Source organism: Pyrus communis, chromosome 5 (genome assembly GCF_041283825.1).
Source record: "Pyrus communis isolate YQ-2024b chromosome 5, ASM4128382v1, whole genome shotgun sequence".
Classification (NCBI taxonomy): Eukaryota; Viridiplantae; Streptophyta; class Magnoliopsida; order Rosales; family Rosaceae; genus Pyrus; species Pyrus communis.
The window spans coordinates 12,861,255-12,878,036 of NC_142569.1; the positions used below are offsets into that span (position 1 = coordinate 12,861,255).

The window sequence follows — 16,782 nt, forward strand, 5'->3', positions numbered from 1 at the left end:
AAAAGAAAATTAGAAAACAAGTGATGAAAAAATTGAATTATACAGGGGATAAATTAATTAATAAAAAAGAGAGCATATTATCAACCACTAGCATTATCGCAAATAGACAGAGACAGAGAGTCTTAACTCGCCGAGAGATGTTTGAACGGAGAAGCAGGACTTTTACATAGAGAGAAAGGTCAAACATGACGGGTAGAGTCCGTCAATGGTTGATAAACCCCTTTATAACTCTCTCCTTTCTCTCTCCACACCCTCTTCCTCTCTCTCTCTAAAATAATTGCTCTCTCTCTTGGTGGTTCGTAGAAGGGTTTCGTGGAGGAGCTACTGTGGTTGCGTATTTGTGGTGGGTTTTGGTCCAGGAGATTCTATTCTGACATTACTTTCCTGGGTTTTTTCTAAATCTGGTGGACAGAAAAATGGCAGTAAGTTCACAAGTTTCTTTGGGTTTTTTTGTGCTTTATTTTTTTGAATATATGAATATTCTGTTTGCTTGTGGAAATAAAGAAGAGAATTTATGGAAATTCAGAAAAATATGAGCTTTATCTGATTTTGTCTTCTAATTTTGGAAATTGGAATGGAAAATATTGAATTGGGATTGTAAGTTTACTAATTTATTTTCTGATGAGCAATAATGTTTGATGTGAAATCTTGTTGACATGTAAAGTTGCAAACTTTGATGTGGTATTGATCTGGGATCTGTTATTGGGGAGTTTACTTTAGGTTGCTCAATCAGAGTGCCTTTTATCATTCCTTTTAATCTATATTTCAGCTTGTGTATATGATATATGTTCAATAATTACATCGAAAAAGAAGAAGAATTCTTGCATTTTTTTTTTTTTTGCCCATGTGGTTGAATTCGCATTGAAAAAATTGTGCTTGGGCGAACTGGAGCCCTAGCTTTTGTTAATTTGCGTAATAGTTGTACTGAGTTTGGGTTGCCGAGTTCTTGTTTTGAGGGTCACAAAGTAGAAGATTGGAATGGGGTTGAGCGGTCTAGTGTAGTCCAGTTGATGTTGCATTATGCTTAAACACTGATGCATATGGCTCCAGTGTTTTGATTCTTGGAAGTTGATACTTTTGCTGAAATTTTGGATGGATAATCTTTTGATGAGGCTGATGTTTTATGGTATCTTATTTGAAATTTTTAGTGCTAGTAGGTAATTGAAAACCTTTATGTGTTAGATGTTTGATAATATGTTCTTAGACAAAATTTCTCTCCCCCTTCCTTCTTGTTTGCATAATCACACTTGAAATTCTCTAAGTCTACATTGTTTATTATGTGGTGGAGAAATCTTTGTTCATTTGTTTCGATGAATTTTAAGGTATCTCCAACAGATACTGTTGGGGCACAAAGTGAGAATGTTGGATAATTTCCATTTCTAGAGAAATGAAATCAATGGGTTGACATTTTTTTATGTATTATAAGTTTATAACTTGGTATTTTTTTGTACTAGTAGGTGAGTCCGGAAAGCTGTTTCTCTTTAGCTCTCTCTTTCTGAACGAGTTGATTGGAGGAAGCTGAAATTTATCTCTCTTTATCAACTTTCTTGTATGAATTGAAATTCTTTGGCTTCTCAGTGAAAATGAATATACGGTGTTTTACTTAGTGTGAAGAGAGATATCATTGTTCACTAGTGTTCGGTGCATTTTACAGCTTCTCCAAATCGATAGTGTTGAGTGACAAGGTGACTAGGTTGGATGAGTTATCCTTCATTTGTTGCAATTAAGGAGAACTGGAATTAATGGCTTGATATTGGTTGTGCCAAGATAGTCTTATAATACCACGGAATTTAAAGGAATTTGGGTTTGATGTCAGTATATGCTGTTAAAAACTTAAACTAGGATGTTGCATTGGATTGATTGGCTTTTGATTAGAAACTAGAAAGGCATAGGTATGCAGTCTAAACCAAACAATCGTGGGGGCAATTGGACAATTGTAGAGGTGGTATATTGGGATGTGTCATCTGGTATACCATTTGGCGTATGTTCATTTGAATATTTTCCATGGGCATTCAATCGTCCAGTCATTTCCCTCTCTCACTTTAGGGCGCTCATGGTAGAAACGGAAACACGTTCAGGGAAGAGCATGCCTTTGAGAAAATGCATAACTGTCTCACCTGACAAAGGTGAGGTCACCATCTGTTACCTCATTCTTTGAATGCAAGCAGAGCTTGTTGAAGAAGTATCTCTTTCGTGTTGCTCTGAGAAGGTTTAGGGAGTTGCATTAGATTTTGAATGTCCTTTTCTTCCCCGATCTGTTCTAACTGTGTGTATTTGAAAGTTTGTTGCAATGTGGTTAAGCGAGATCAAGTTGTGATCACGTTGAACCGCCTGTCATACTTGTCCAATTCATATTTGAAAATTTGGTCCTTGTTTCTGTTCAGTGGTTTCATCTGCCTACTTTAACTTACCCATTCAATGACCCTGTTTATAGACGAGGTCTTGTATACTTCATATAAAGCTACTTGATGTACTGAAATGTATTGATTGATGAAAATAGTAGGCCTGATGGTATTTTCTTAATGTTGCAGCAACGTTCACATGTACCAAAGTTTGGCAATTGGGAAGGCGAAGAAAGTGTTCCTTACACAGCCTATTTTGATAAGGCCCGTAAGGATCGAACTGGTGTCGGTGGAAAGATGATTAATCCAAATGACCCCCAAGAGAACCCGGACATCCTTTCTGACATATCTGCATCTTCTCCTCCAAAAGTTAGACCAGAACCTGAAAAACCAGTTCATGAACGGAGAAGAAGCAGGGAGGATAATGACCTAAGATTTGCCAACTCCCCAGCCCAGCGCAGAAATTCTGGTGAATCAGCACATCAACCTAACAGAGGCCGTGGAGTTAGTTCTGGGGATACCCATCAAAGGCCTGCACGACCAAGTGCTGGGTCTGAGAACAGTGTTGAGCGTTCACCTCTCCATCGCAATGCGAGGGTCACAGGACGAAATTCACCCTCCTGGGAAGGAAAGGCTTCATATGAATCTAGCCATGGCACTCCTGGAAGGTCCCGCCTCAAACCTCGCGATGAAAGTGTAAATTTTCTTCCTCATATCCATTATTATATTGTTATACCATCATAAACTTGTCAAACTGTTGTCTATTTTTCCATCTTTATTGTAATTACAGTAAAAAGATATGGTCTCAACAACTTAATTTACTGATGATCAAGCATCATTCGAAAAAGTTTTGCTAGGTAAAAACCATTGTTTTCGAAATTATTGGTCCTGTAGTTAACTTATAAAAAAGGTAGTTTTATAGTGATACAATATCTTTGTCAAGTCTTGCTCTTGAGTATGTTTTCTGTTTTATGTGGCAGCCTGAGAAAGGTGCTGCTGTTCCGAAATTTGGCGAGTGGGATGAAAATGACCCGGCATCAGCTGATGGTTTCACTCACATATTCAACAAAGTGCGGGAGGAGCGGGCGGGAAAAGTACCAGGGACTCCTTCTCAGCCGTCTTACCAAGATGCAAGAAAGCAGGGTTCCAATGACAGTGTCAAGGTTTGTCATTAATCACCATATCACTCACATTTTCATACAAACACCGTTTTTCATGTCTCATTTCGTTTTCTTCTTTGGACTGAAATTTTGCAGAGTTGCTGCTTTCCATGGAGCAGAAAATGAGATTGAATCGTACCTCGGAATTTGTGGGTAAATTAAAAGGTGTTTGGACCTGTAAATATCTTAAGGGCTCTGAGTCCACGAGGGAGAAGTACCTTCTATAAAATGCATCCATTTTTATCTGTCTAAGGTTGTGTGTTATTTTTGTATTAATAAAGCTTTCGTTCCATTCTGATTGGACATCTTTCTTCTTCTTCTTCTTTTTTGTCATCTTTGTTTATGTGTTTTATTGTGCCATTGAGTTACCAATTTAACAACCATTATTGGCTGGAAAAAACCAGATTCTTTGATCCTATTTCAATACATAATGTCCGGCAATATTTGTCTTGTTCTTTTGGGATGCATTCTCTTGTGGGAATATATGTTGCCTTCGTTTTGACACCAGAGGTAGAGATAAACACTAAACGATGCTCGCACCCTCGCGGTTTATTTTCTCAGTTCTCCTTCTCATTCTGTAATGTTGCTAAATGATTTTGACTTTCGGCTTTGTAGGTCATCATTTTAAAAAACCCCTCTACAAAAATTCAACCGAATCATAAATCGATTTCTTTTAAGCTTAAGGTATCTTACACTCCGTAGAGCATAACTAATGTCTAGTGGGACTCAGAAAGATTAAAGGCATTCTATCCTACTTCTGACCACAATAAAATGACATGTCCTCCCAAAAATTTGAACGGAGAATTATGCACGATTGTTCCCTACTAATATCATTACATTATTGCAATTTAGGGCGGTGTATTCAATTGAGAATTTAAGAGATTTTAATAGATTTATAAATTCATGGATTTTTATGGAGTTTAATTGATTTGTAGAGATTCCATATAAAATTTTGATTAACTGATTTGTAGAGATTCCATATAAAATTTTGATTCAATTCCCTCGAAATTTTATGAGAAGTGAGATTTGTGGATGTTTGAATTACACTACAAAATCTCTCAAATTCCCTCAAATTCCTCAACTTTTCCAATTTCTTTAAATTCAAATTCTAATTGAATACACCTGAAATATTATAAACTTCTTTAAAATTCTAATTGAATACATTCGAATTTCTAAGAATTTTAATAAACTATCTTAAAATCCTGATTGAATTCCCATTGAATTTCAGATAATCAATTAAAATCCTTATTGAATACCCTGAATTCATTAAAAGAATTAAAATCCTTCAAAATCCTTCAAAATTCCAATTGAATATAGTCCCTTAGTGGCTGAGCCGCCAACAAGAAAAAAGACAAGGCAGAAAAATGAGGGTCAATAGTAAATAATCAATCCTCACTCACCGTACAAATAATGGGAGTCCACCCTGGGGGTGCTCACTTACAATTCTCGCCCAACAGACCAAAGTTCCAAACCAAAAAACCCAATCGAGCGCCAAAATTTCGCCGCGCGTTTCAAAACTTCAAATTTCGCTGAAAAAAGTACGTTAAAACACTCAAACGAAAATATTAGATTAGATGTTTGAAAATTGAAACCTAAAATCTCAAATCCCCCCTCTCTGTCTCTCTCTTTCTAAATTTCGGATTGCCAGTCCGCCATAGCTGAATCGAATACAGGGAACCGATTGCTGTGTTCGAATCCTTGCAAATCTCAGGTACTTCACTTTGATTCAGAACTTCCAGTTCTTTTCACGCAGAAAAAACCCCTTCATTTTTCACTTCAATTTCTACATTTACACATTCCCGCACCAAAATCTGCGAACCCAATTGAGCTCTAGTATCAGAATAGCTGAAATTAGGGTTTCGCTGAATTGGGATTTATAGGAAAGCTTCGATTTTTGCTTTAGAAACATTGAAATCTCTATGCCCAATTGAGTTCAAACCCTATAAACTCATGGTGAGAGAGACAACTGTGGAGTCCTTCTACCGGAGGCTCCGTGAGTCCGCAACGGCGTCGTCTCAATCTCCTCTTCTGATATTCCCATCGACTTCAGATGCGGACTCGCTCTGTGCCCTTAAAATCATCTTCCACGTCCTGGAGTCCGATTCGATCCGATACGCGTGCTACCCCGTCTCGTCGTTTCAGGAGATTCACAAGTATGCAGGCCCGGATCTGTGTTCTTCGTCCGAAAACCCGGTTTCGATACTTTTGATCAATTGGGGCTGCCACCGGGACCTGAAGAAGCTCCTCAATTTGTCTCCCAAGGCTCGTGTTTTCGTGGTTGACAGCCATCGTCCGATTCATTTGCATAATATGAGCGACCAGAATGATCGTGTGGTTGTGCTTTATACTTTGGATGATGAGAGGCAGGCTGACTTGACATATGACATTGAGGATGTGTCGGCTTTGGCGAATGCGAGTGACTTGAATAGTGATGATGAATTTGACCCCAAATCGGATAGCGACAGTGACGGTGATGATAGCCAGAGTGAGGAGGAAGAAGAAGGAAATGGAGACGGGTCGAGAAAGCGAAGAAGGGTGGATCGGGAGAACGACCCAGTTAAGCTCTTTCGGGACCTGAAGAGGAAATATTATCATTTGGGTACTTTTCATGGTAAGCCTTCAGGGTGTTTGATGTATGATTTGTCACATTGTTTGAGGAAGAACACAAATGAGTTGCTTTGGTTGGCTTGCGTTTCGTTAACGGATCAGTTTTTGCACGAGAGGTTAACGGATGAGAGGTACCAAGCTGCGGTGATGGAGCTTGAGCAGTACATTAACAGTTCCGGGAATTTGGAGGCAGTGACTAATGTGACTCTCAAAGATGGCACGAAGATTCGTGTGCCCCAGGCGTCTAGAATTACATACGAAGATGAGCCTAGGCTAATGTTGTTGCAGGAGTGGAATTTATTCGATTCTATGCTTTGTTCTTCGTACATTGCTACTAAATTGAAGACGTGGAGTGACAATGGGATGAAGAAGCTCAAGCTTCTTCTTGCAAGGATGGGATTTTCGCTTGTGGATTGCCAGCAGAAATATAGGTACATGGATACAGAAGTGAAACAGCTGATGAAAGAGGAGTTTGAACGGTTTTTACCCGAATATGGACTCACTGATTTCTACTACAGAAGCTTTCTGCGGCTCCATGGTTACAGATCAAGGGTATCTGCAGCAGATGTGGTGTATGGAGTTACAGCGCTGCTTGAATCGTATGTGACATCAGATGGTTCTTGTGCTTCCAAAGAGTTTGGGATGGCTTATGATGCATTGTCAATGAACAATCTCGATAAGTTGAAAGGAGGAATGCAACAAGCAATAAAGATCCAGCGAGCAATTCTAAGGCAAGGAAGCATGGCAATAACCAAGAGAGGCTGCATAAGAAGTGGAAGTAAATTTCGGTGGGTGAAACTTGAAGACTCGTTGGATGCAAAATTGCTGGGGTACCCTCAGGCATTGACGAAATTCTGCTATTTTCTGATGGACGGTCTGAGAGAGAAGGGAGCTCGAATGAAGCCTCTGGTTTGTGCATGCTTGGCACAAGAGCCTAAAAAGGTGTTGATAGTTGGGGTTTGTGGGAAGCCTAGACTTGGAGCGGTTCAAGGAAACGCATTTGGAATCGCGTTCAGAAACGCAGCTCAGGAGATTGGCGCAGAGTTCTTCCATGAGTTGTTTGAGTCCTCGTGGATTGTTCTGGAGGCGGCTAAGATGAATAGCTTCATGGTGAGGCTGACAGAAGCTGTGATGTAGAACTTTGCAAGGAAAACGCCTAACTCAACACACTTTTAGCTACTTTTTCAGTCTTTGAGCAAAAATTTGGGTCATGTTTTAGATGACTGATATTTCGTATGCTTTTAGTTCATCTGTACCAAGAGGTATGTAATTGTCTTTTTCTAGTTTTTTCTTCGTTTTTCTTGAATAAATCTTCTTATTTACTGCTGTTGTAACATGTTCTTTCTTTCATATATAAACTGAGATTTTTTTCTGGTTAGTAATCAATTTCTCTGGCGCCTATTCTCAACCTGTAACCTATATGAGCTCGGAGTTTCCTTTGTAATCCTAGAACTGATTTTTACACCCTTTTTGTCTTTCCACACGATCTTCTTTATTTATAATCATCGAATAAAATATAAAAGTAAATAACGGGACATGATCAATTAGAAGCCTGTAAGAGACTAAAAAAATGTGTGAAATCATTTTTCGTTTTAAAATGACACTGATTGCAATGCTGTTGAATTTAGGATTTGAGGTGGATTTGTGTTGCCTTGAAGTATTTGGTAGACTTGCTTGACCTTTTTAAGAGCTAGAAAATATTTTGTAGGCGAAGGTAGTTTTATAGAAATTCCACTTATTATGTTCAGTTGCATCAATTTGGTCCATCCAATTTGAAACTGTTACCATCCGTCAACGGCCGTCAATTACTTGGACAAATTTGTTGATGAAGGCAAGTTGGTTGACAAGTGCATCATATGCTTATCCGTCACATACAAGTTCAAAATCTGTTCTCATGGATTAAAACAAATTAAAATAGAGAAATGTTAAAGGGGTTTTTTTAAAATTGTGACTCTTCTTGAACTATGTCATCTCATGTTTTTGACATAATATTTTATAATGTTGACATAAAAATTAAAGTTAAAGTGTAACGTGACAGAAAGTTTGAGAATGTCCTCTTAGCATTTTTCATTAAAATATCTCATTTTCAAGCTAATGCAAGTTGGGAATTTGATTACTATACTTTCATGAAGTAAATAAAAAGGAAATAGAAGAGCCCAGAGATTCTTGAACGAGGAAAATGATCTAATGACTTCAAAAGAATTGAACGGGAAGTTATATGAGGTGAAAATCTCATGTACGGTTTCTATAGAGTGGCATTGTGGCAGTAAGGATAACTTATCTGTCAACTTTTTCACTATCACCCTAAAAAAACAAACTTTACCTTATGTAAAGTAGCTAAAGTACGTTTAATCTTTGGATTTGAAATCACTGCTTATATACTTGGAATCAGCCATAATTTTCAAGAACATTGTCTAATCTTAGTAAGAGCGGGAAGGATTAAAAATAATTATTATATTAAATATATATCGTACCGAATCCTGCAAGTTAGGTCAATTAATTAGTATATTTTGCACACGAAATTTGAATGACCAACCCCGTAAACTAAAAGTCACGTGCAAGGCACAAGGAGGGCAAAGTGGTCATTTTAGTATGGGGGAGATAAGTTCGTCACCTCGGACGTAGACAACGCGACGTGGACAGGTTGCGTCCCTCACCGACCAGCTCGTCGCTGAGACCGAAAGTCCGTGTCCACTAAAAACGTCGCACAGGGAAGGAAGGAAGGCGGAGCGAAATTATATTTCTCTCCATATAAATTCTAATATAATTTAATTAAATAATAAATCTCTCGTATTATAAAGCGGAAAAATAATAATAAAATATAATAAACTTTCTTTCTTTTTCTTTTTTTTTTTTTTCAAAATTTTCTTATATATTTGCTTGCATACCCGGTGCCTCGGGGCAGACGGTGGTAACTCCCTCCCCTCTCAAAAATCTCTGATCGAAGGTACGATTTTCAATTTAATTTCGAATTATCAAAGCCGTTTGCTTTCCAGAAGTCGGAGGTTAGATTCTCAATTTCTCGTTGTGGAATCTCGATTCTGGTGTGCCTCTTAATTTCCTAGGGTTTCTTTCTGCGAATTTATTATTTATTTTTACTGCGATTTTATGGTTTTTTATGCTTGTATCGTTCTTATCTCGTGTTGTTTGGGGATTAGAAAAAAAATTGATTTTGATGGAAGTCGGAAATTTTAGCCCTGGGTCGGCAATTTTTGAGCCGTTAGGTGCTCAAAAATTGGGACTTTTAAGTGGAAATTGAAAATTTCAGTTGCAAATGATCAATTTTCTTGATGGATTATGATTTGATTTCTGCTTTAGTAGAAGGCCCCTTGTTTGTTGTGAAAATGTGATCACTTTTTGGTCACAGAGTTGGATGAAATGTGTGATTGCAATTAGGATTTCCAATTCATTCAGGTTACGGTCAATTTCCATACCGTGTTTTGCCACTAGGGTTTTCGATTCTAGATTCTTTGGCCGAGGTCTTTTAGAACTGAATACATTGTAGTGAGAGTTTGGTTAGTCGTGCTGGTTTGAGGCATGCAACTGAAGCACTAGTCTTTATGGTAGGTTAACGAAGTTAAACAGTGAATCATAATCAAACTTTTGTTTTATCATTCGTTGGCATGGTTCAGCGGAGTTTATTGTCGGCTTGTTTGATATGAAAATTGTAGGAAAGGAAATGGGCTGATAGAGCATAGTGTCATGTCCTTTATTGCTTTGGTTTGAAAATACTGAAGTATGTTATTATTGTTTCTTCTGTTTTATAATTCTTCATTTGATTTCCGACAAAGTGAATCATGTATTTGAATAAGATTACTTCATTTCTAAAAAAAACTGTAGGTTTTAAAATCTTCAACTTGGATACAAGATTTAATATAACATGAGCACTCGGGGGGCCAGGGCGCCACATGCAAGAGGGCGGCGAAGAAAGAATGAGTTGAACTTGGACCTCAATAGTGCCCCACCTGGTGACAGTCGGGAACAGGAGGGAACTTCAACTCAGTCAGTGCCTCAGAATAATCAAGCGACTTTGCAAGTTCAGCCCATACCACCTAATACGATTGATGTTGAGGCTATTGATGATGATGTTATTGAATCCAGCCCCACGGCTTTTGCTGAGGCATGCTTATATTAATTTTACACATTCTTTTATTGTGAATTTCTCCATCCACTTAAGTGTATTGAAGAAAATGTTGTGATATTTTATGTCAGGCTAAAAACAATTCCAGAAGGAACCGGAGGACTGTTGTTGATGTGGAATCAGGTAATTTTGTTATATTGTAATGTAAACTTGTTATTTGTTACGGCAGAACTTTTAGGCATTTATGTGTTCTTTTGTGTGATCTGCTGTCTCTTTGTTACTTCATGGTGAAGATTATGTTTTTGTTATTTTATTTTTTACTTGATTCTTGTTCCATTCTGTCTAAGTTCAGGAGATTATTAGACAATTTGAATGTTCTCCTTTGGATTTTCCTCTCGCTTCTGTTTTTGCTGCATCAATGATAAAAATTTAGTGTTGGGCAACCTATGAGATAAATTAGGGAGATAATGTCAGAATAATGTGTTATCTCTTTTCTTTTTTTTAAGCGTTTTCTTAGTAGGATAAGATGTTTGTAATATAAGTTTCAGAGTCTTGAAAGTTGTCCGGGACAACCCTGTACAAGCTGTCAGGTGTTGTCGTCTTTGTTTCTTTGTTTATTGTTCTAAAAAAGAAGGGGAGATTAGGAAATCTACTCACCTTTGAGTTTGAGCTTGTCAGTGGCGAATTGTAGGTGCTCCATATTACTAGTAGGATATGTGTTTGTAGGGTAATCAAGGTCTAATGTTGGTCACAATTTGTAATTATTTTCATTGATCTTTATGCGTCTCTCCATTTCTCTGTGATCATTGCAGAACGGACGGCTAGGGTCACTCAGAACAAGCGCAGAAGAGTTGGACCAAACCAAACAATTATTAATTGTGATTTTTACATAAATCTGGAAAGCAACAGCAACTCCACCTCCACGGTAATTGTAAGCTTTTGACTTAAGGGCATTGCATTCATTTGTTGTGCATGTATGTGATACTTCAAATATTTTATTTGCAGAAACAGAATGTTACACAGCCGCCTCCACCACCACCACCACCAAAGGAGCCCACCTTTACCTGTCCCATTTGCATGGCTCCTTTAGTTGAGGAGATGTCAACAAAATGTGGCCACATTTTCTGTAAGGCTTGCATTAAAGTTGCAATAGGTGCGCAGGGCAAATGCCCTACATGTAGGAGAAAAGTAACTATGAAAGAACTGATTAGGGTATTCCTCCCTACGACCTGTTGATTGGTGATGTAAGTTCGCTCGTCTGTCCTGTTCCTATAACTATTTGTTCATTCATGGAGTTAATATTATGTTTGCTCACTTGTGTACTTCTGTTCGCAATGTGCCTCTCTATATCGGTTATTATGATGCAAGGGTTACAAAGAGCACTAACTAGATATTGGATTGCCAATTCTCTAATAGTCATAAGAAATTTACATTTCCTCATGGTTATACAATTTCGTGTTTTGCTCGTCGTCAAGTACTTATACATGGTCTTGGTTGTGGCAGGGTTATGAAAGGTGGTTTTTGAGGGAGTGAGGATTGGGGAATTGAATTGGCATGCCTGCAGAATTGAATTTTCATACTCAAATGGTTTGTATCAAAAAAGATGTTATGATTAGTGGGTATTTGTAACTTCTTTATGAAATCAGGCACCTTAATTTTAGCTTTATGCTGCTTGTAATGCAATTAGCTTTTGGATGAGCAATGAATGGCCCAAGTTCTTAGTGATGAATTACTGGTGCTTTATTTTACACGTATGGTTTATGGTTGGGTGAGGATCCGACCGCCCTGTATTGGGTGCAGAGAAGAAGGGCGTGGTTGGCTTAGTAGGGCTCGAACCTTCGGTTATCGTTATGAGGCGGTATGTTTCAACCAATTGAACTATAAGCCTCTGCGGATCTCTACTGAAATTCACAGCTTAAGAGGAGAGCGGACGGAAGGAAGAAACCAATTGATTATACCGGTGTTAAGCATCTAACTAGCATCTTTTTTGAAAGGTATATAGACTCAAGTCATATGAATACCATTGATAAATAGTACAACGAAAGAATTTGACTGCTGAGCCGTATGAGGTCGAGCCGTATGAGGTCGGAAATTCTCAAGTATGGTTCTATGGGAAGGAATTTACCCCTCTATTCTGACTAGGGAGAACAGGTTGTTCAACAAGGAGATTTTGAAATTGTGGAGGCTTGGTTCAGTCAAGCTGTCGAGTAACAAGCGATAGTGCTTACTCCTGGTAATTATATTGAAGCACAAAAGTGGTCAAAGATTACAAGGCGTTTCGACTTTTCGTTAGCAAAAATGGGGACTCCTAGGTGAAGATGGTGATAAAGCCAACTAGATATGTGTTAATTGTGATTTTGAGTGGTGAAGTTTGTTTTTGTGATGATGATGGCGGTGTATATGGAGTGTTAATGTGGTCGTGAGTGGTGATCTTTGTTCTTGTGATGATGATGGTGATACATACGGAGTATTAATGTGCCTCCATTGACCATTCCTATTCCACCGCAAACTCGTCTTTATATTCGTTAAGAAAATTTACTGAAAATTTTTTCTTGTAGCATTTCCAATTGACTTTGAATTCTTTGTTTACTAACACCAAACGAATAAATAAATAAGTGGGTTCAATATGGATTTTTTTTTTTTGAATAAATGGTATTATCTAGAGGGAGGGGGTGAACTTAGCTTCACAATAAACTAACAATAATGTAGTTCAAATTCGTATTTGACGAGAATTCGTTCAATCTCTCTTATAAAAAAGAGAAATACCACTCTAACATGAATTTTGGTATAAGATATTTAAGGTATCCCATTAACATGGAGGATAGATGTATAGTCAATCCTTCTCATCTTTTGACTTGCCCTAAATTTATAGGTACAAAAGGTAAACCCTTTTATGGATTGTGTCAGGAGCATAATAAATTTTATGTAAAATCATTAATTCAGGAAAAAGATTTGAACCCAGAAAACTGCCTTTTATTTTATAAAGTAACTTTATTTTACGACGTAATGTTACAATACTATTTATTTAAGAATGTTATCGTATAAATTCTATCATATCTGAGCTATTATTTTCTAGTACTATAAATAGGTAAATTCCTTGGAGATAGTCTTAGAGTTGTAATCTTCCTATTGAGGTAAGAAATTTACTTTCCCTAGTACTATAAATAAAGACATAATCAGTGGAATAACACACCTTATAATTACATATTTCTATCTTCTCTCTCTCTCTATGCCGCCGACCACCCCCGTTATGTCATCTATAAAATTGTTCAGTAAATTATGTCTACAACACAAATCAATTTTTCTTCTTTGTTGTTGGAACTTTTGTGTTTAATTTTTGCTGGAAATTTCACGTCAAGAATTTAGTAAAACGAATTATGATTTATATAATACTCCTATTTCTAATTTCAATGAGGTATTTTAGGATAAAACTCCGCACCTCTTGAGGGGCAGTTGAACCATTTCGTATGTATCTTTGAAACTTTAACAAATTCAATTCAAAAGAAAACATTTCAAATTTCAATCTTGAATTTGTTTTATATGAATTCTTGGAAATAAAAAATAAAATTCAAGTTATATTGAAAGTTTGGAGACTTTTTCAAGCTTAATGTTCAAACTTTACCATCTCTAAGTTAATATGTGGTTCTATATCCAAGTGAACATGATGTTGATGAGTTTTCATCAATGTGTCCCTGGTTTGAAAACCCTTCCCTTTCCCTCAATAATAATAATTTAAAAGAAAACCATTTAAATAGAATCCGGTCGTGATTGTTTTTGTGGCTTAGAGTTTTTTTACGACATTGGTATAAAATGTTAAAGATCCCTTATTATTCGGATTTTCGATATCTTATGTACCCTAGATGTGACCCTACACTCATACGTACCGAAACATATAGAGTAGATGTTTTGACAAAATTATTGACAATACTTTAATAGTTTAAGTAGTAACTTTTTGTTGAAGACAAGATAAGAAATAGACCTCATTCATTCACTACAATGGCTTTTATTTCAAGGCGGAGAGAATTTCGGGGCCGGCAACGGAATAATATCTTTGCAGAGATATTATAGGTTGGCCCGTTAAGGGCAATGAACTTGCTTACTCAAGTTTAAATTCCGTCTTCATAAATTATAATAATTTACAATGCATATTATCGTGTAAAAAGAAGAGTAAAGGAAAAATGGCCTAAAACATAAACAAATTAAAGAGAGAGAGAGAGAGCAGTGATAATTGAAGCACGTTTATTTATACAATAAGACCATAACATTACGTATAATTTGAGTTTACAAAGTTCTTAGGCTCATGATTATTTCTATAGTTAATAAGGCCTCAATTCAATGAGCCTGTCAAAGCGTAGTGTGGTCGGGTGAGCGACTATGGATAGCCACCACCGCCAGCTCCACCAACGCCTTTCCCGCCGTCATCGTATTTTGGAATGCCTCCTTTCCTACCATAATCATACTTGGGGTTGTCTCCTTTCCCACCGTGGTCATCTTTAGGACGGTCTCCTTTTCTACGTTGGTCATCTTTATGATGATCTCCTCTTTCATCTCGATCGTCTTTAGAACGATCTTCTTTCCCACGTTGGTCATCTTTCGAACGGTCTCCTTTCTTACCGTTATCTTCTTTAGAATGGTCTCCTTTCTTCCCGTTATCATCTTCGGAACGGTCTCCTTTTCCACCATGATCATCTTCGGAACGTTCCTTTTCACCGCGATCATCTTTGGAACGTTCTCCTTTGCCTCCGTGATCACTATCATCTCCCTTACCACCATTGTCATCTTTTCCGCCATGATCACCTCTAGGGTTCCGATCATCTCCCTTCCCGCCATAATCACCTCTAGGGTGACGATCATCTCCTTTCCGGCCGCCATAGCCACCTCTAGGGTAAGGATCATCTCCTTTCCGGCTGCCATAGCAACCTCTAGGGTAAGGATCATCTCCCTTCCCGTCATAATCACTTCCAGGGTAACTATCATCTCCCTTCTCGCCATAATAACCTCTACGGTAATTATCATATCCTTTCCCACCCTGATCTTCTGCAAGTATCCCAGGGAAACCGAACCCCAATCGTCCCAGCCCAGGTATACCAGGAAATGGCAATGGAAGCAAACTCCTAATCAATGGAATCAATGGCAGCACCCCACCGCCATATCCTCCATATGGGCCGCCATATCCTCCATCATATCCTCCATAAGGGCCACCATAGCCTCCATATGGCCCCCCATATCCATACCCTCCTTTACCTCCATATCCTCCGTACCCTCCATATCCACCGTATCCCCCATAATTTTTGGCATCATAGACCTCCTCTAATTTCTTTTCCTTCTCACTAGTACTGGTCATCCCTTCAGAACTCACAAGAAACCCTACAAAGACAATGAAAACAAGCAACACCCTTTTGTTCTCCATAGTTATTTTGCATGAGAAGTCTGCGTAGAGATCTCCCGCTATTAATAGTGGCACTCTGCGAGAGGGAGTTAGAGAGTGAGAGTGAGAGAATCTTTTGATTAATTTGTGTACTCTGTTTCGGTAATGGCATTGAGTAGGGTCTGCATGGAGATTTTGGTCGTTTTGGAATGAGTTAGTTGAGTGGGACTGCAGTGTTTTAAATGTGCAGGCCCAGTCAAGTTTGGTGAGGGTTTCTACTGTTGGTTTGAAATTAGGTTGATTTGTTGGTAACAGGTAGGAGCAAATGGTAACTTCATTGATAAGCTTAAATGGCCATGGATTTTCATGGTTTCGTGCCGATAAGGCTTTCTGAATCTAAAGCAGCATTTAAGTTTGACGTTTGATGGATGGTTCTGGAATTGATACAACTTTACTATATTAAGGAGAGAAGTAGCATTTTATGCATTTTAAATTTGAAGCCACTTAGCATTACGGTCTAATGATATTCCTTTTCATTTGTAAGTGAGAGGTCTTAGGTTCGATTCTCACCAAATGTGAATTTGAATCACATTGTTACTAGCCCATCCATTTCCCCTTAGTGTAAACAAGATCGTCTGTTAAAAAAAAAAAATTGAATTCCTAAACATTTGGAATGAGTCTTTGGGAATGGACTTTCCATCTATATTCCTAGTGACTGGGTATAAGATAATACTATTTTCATGCTGGTTTGTGCAAGATGAGAAATTGGTCAAAATGATCATTTTTTCAAATCTCAATTATGTCGTCCAAATTTCATTCTGATAAGTTCAACAATTGAGATTTAATTTCTAATCATTTTGTGCTAGCTATATCGTTGATAGTTGATTTTGGATCAATTCATTGATTGAGATTATTTTATTTTTAGCATATATATCTCATGTCATTGTCTTTTATCACTATATCGTCGATATTGAATTATGTCGTTCATATTTTATTTTCATCGGTTCGAATTGATATTTGATTTATCGTCATTTTAGTCATTTTCAATGAATATTTAAAGACAAAGTAATAATAAGTAATGAGGGTACAAAGGGGATAAGAGTTTCAACTTCTCTTCATAGGAGTTTGAAACGCATGTAAGATGAAAAACTGTCCCGTCACTTAGTACTACGGTCTTGTAGTATTATTTTTTACTGGTAAGTGAGAGGTCTTAGGTTCAATTCT

General features: G+C 37.6%; 4 protein-coding genes across 7 annotated transcripts; 3 read left to right on the forward strand and 1 right to left on the reverse strand.

Moving 5' to 3' along the window:
* The first annotated feature begins 92 nt into the window (after positions 1-92).
* Positions 93-3,805, forward strand: LOC137725937 (RPM1-interacting protein 4). Of its 2 annotated transcripts, XM_068464783.2 has the most exons (4): positions 93-422; positions 2,532-3,038; positions 3,323-3,505; positions 3,599-3,805. In XM_068464783.2, exons 1-4 carry the CDS (start codon positions 417-419, stop codon positions 3,626-3,628), a joined length of 726 nt encoding a protein of 241 aa, XP_068320884.2. In that variant the 5' UTR covers positions 93-416; the 3' UTR covers positions 3,629-3,805. The 2 variants fall into 2 exon arrangements, with proteins under 2 accessions (XP_068320884.2, XP_088550539.1); XM_088694413.1 differs by lacking the exon at positions 93-422 and having other exon boundaries at positions 2,523-3,038.
* A 1,165-nt stretch (positions 3,806-4,970) lies between these two features.
* Positions 4,971-7,491, forward strand: LOC137727040 (uncharacterized). The gene has a single exon (XM_068465984.2). The coding sequence runs from the start codon at positions 5,453-5,455 to the stop codon at positions 7,244-7,246; it is 1,794 nt and encodes a 597-aa protein (XP_068322085.2). The 5' UTR covers positions 4,971-5,452; the 3' UTR covers positions 7,247-7,491.
* Positions 7,492-8,741: 1,250 nt separating this feature from the next.
* LOC137725672 (RING/U-box superfamily protein) lies at positions 8,742-11,919 on the forward strand. Of its 3 annotated transcripts, none has more exons than XM_068464441.2 (6): positions 8,742-9,056; positions 9,950-10,229; positions 10,322-10,373; positions 11,003-11,115; positions 11,196-11,434; positions 11,694-11,919. In XM_068464441.2, exons 2-5 carry the CDS (start codon positions 9,990-9,992, stop codon positions 11,424-11,426), a joined length of 636 nt encoding a protein of 211 aa, XP_068320542.2. In that variant the 5' UTR covers positions 8,742-9,056; positions 9,950-9,989; the 3' UTR covers positions 11,427-11,434; positions 11,694-11,919. The 3 variants fall into 3 exon arrangements, with proteins under 3 accessions (XP_068320542.2, XP_088550540.1, XP_088550542.1); XM_088694414.1 differs by having other exon boundaries at positions 8,900-9,056; positions 11,003-11,121; XM_088694416.1 differs by lacking the exon at positions 8,742-9,056 and adding an exon at positions 9,091-9,114 and having other exon boundaries at positions 11,003-11,121.
* Positions 11,920-14,415: 2,496 nt separating this feature from the next.
* On the reverse strand, positions 14,416-15,697 carry LOC137724790 (uncharacterized). The gene has a single exon (XM_068463483.2). It carries the CDS (start codon positions 15,598-15,600, stop codon positions 14,563-14,565), a length of 1,038 nt encoding a protein of 345 aa, XP_068319584.2. The 5' UTR covers positions 15,601-15,697; the 3' UTR covers positions 14,416-14,562.
* Positions 15,698-16,782: the final 1,085 nt, after the last annotated feature.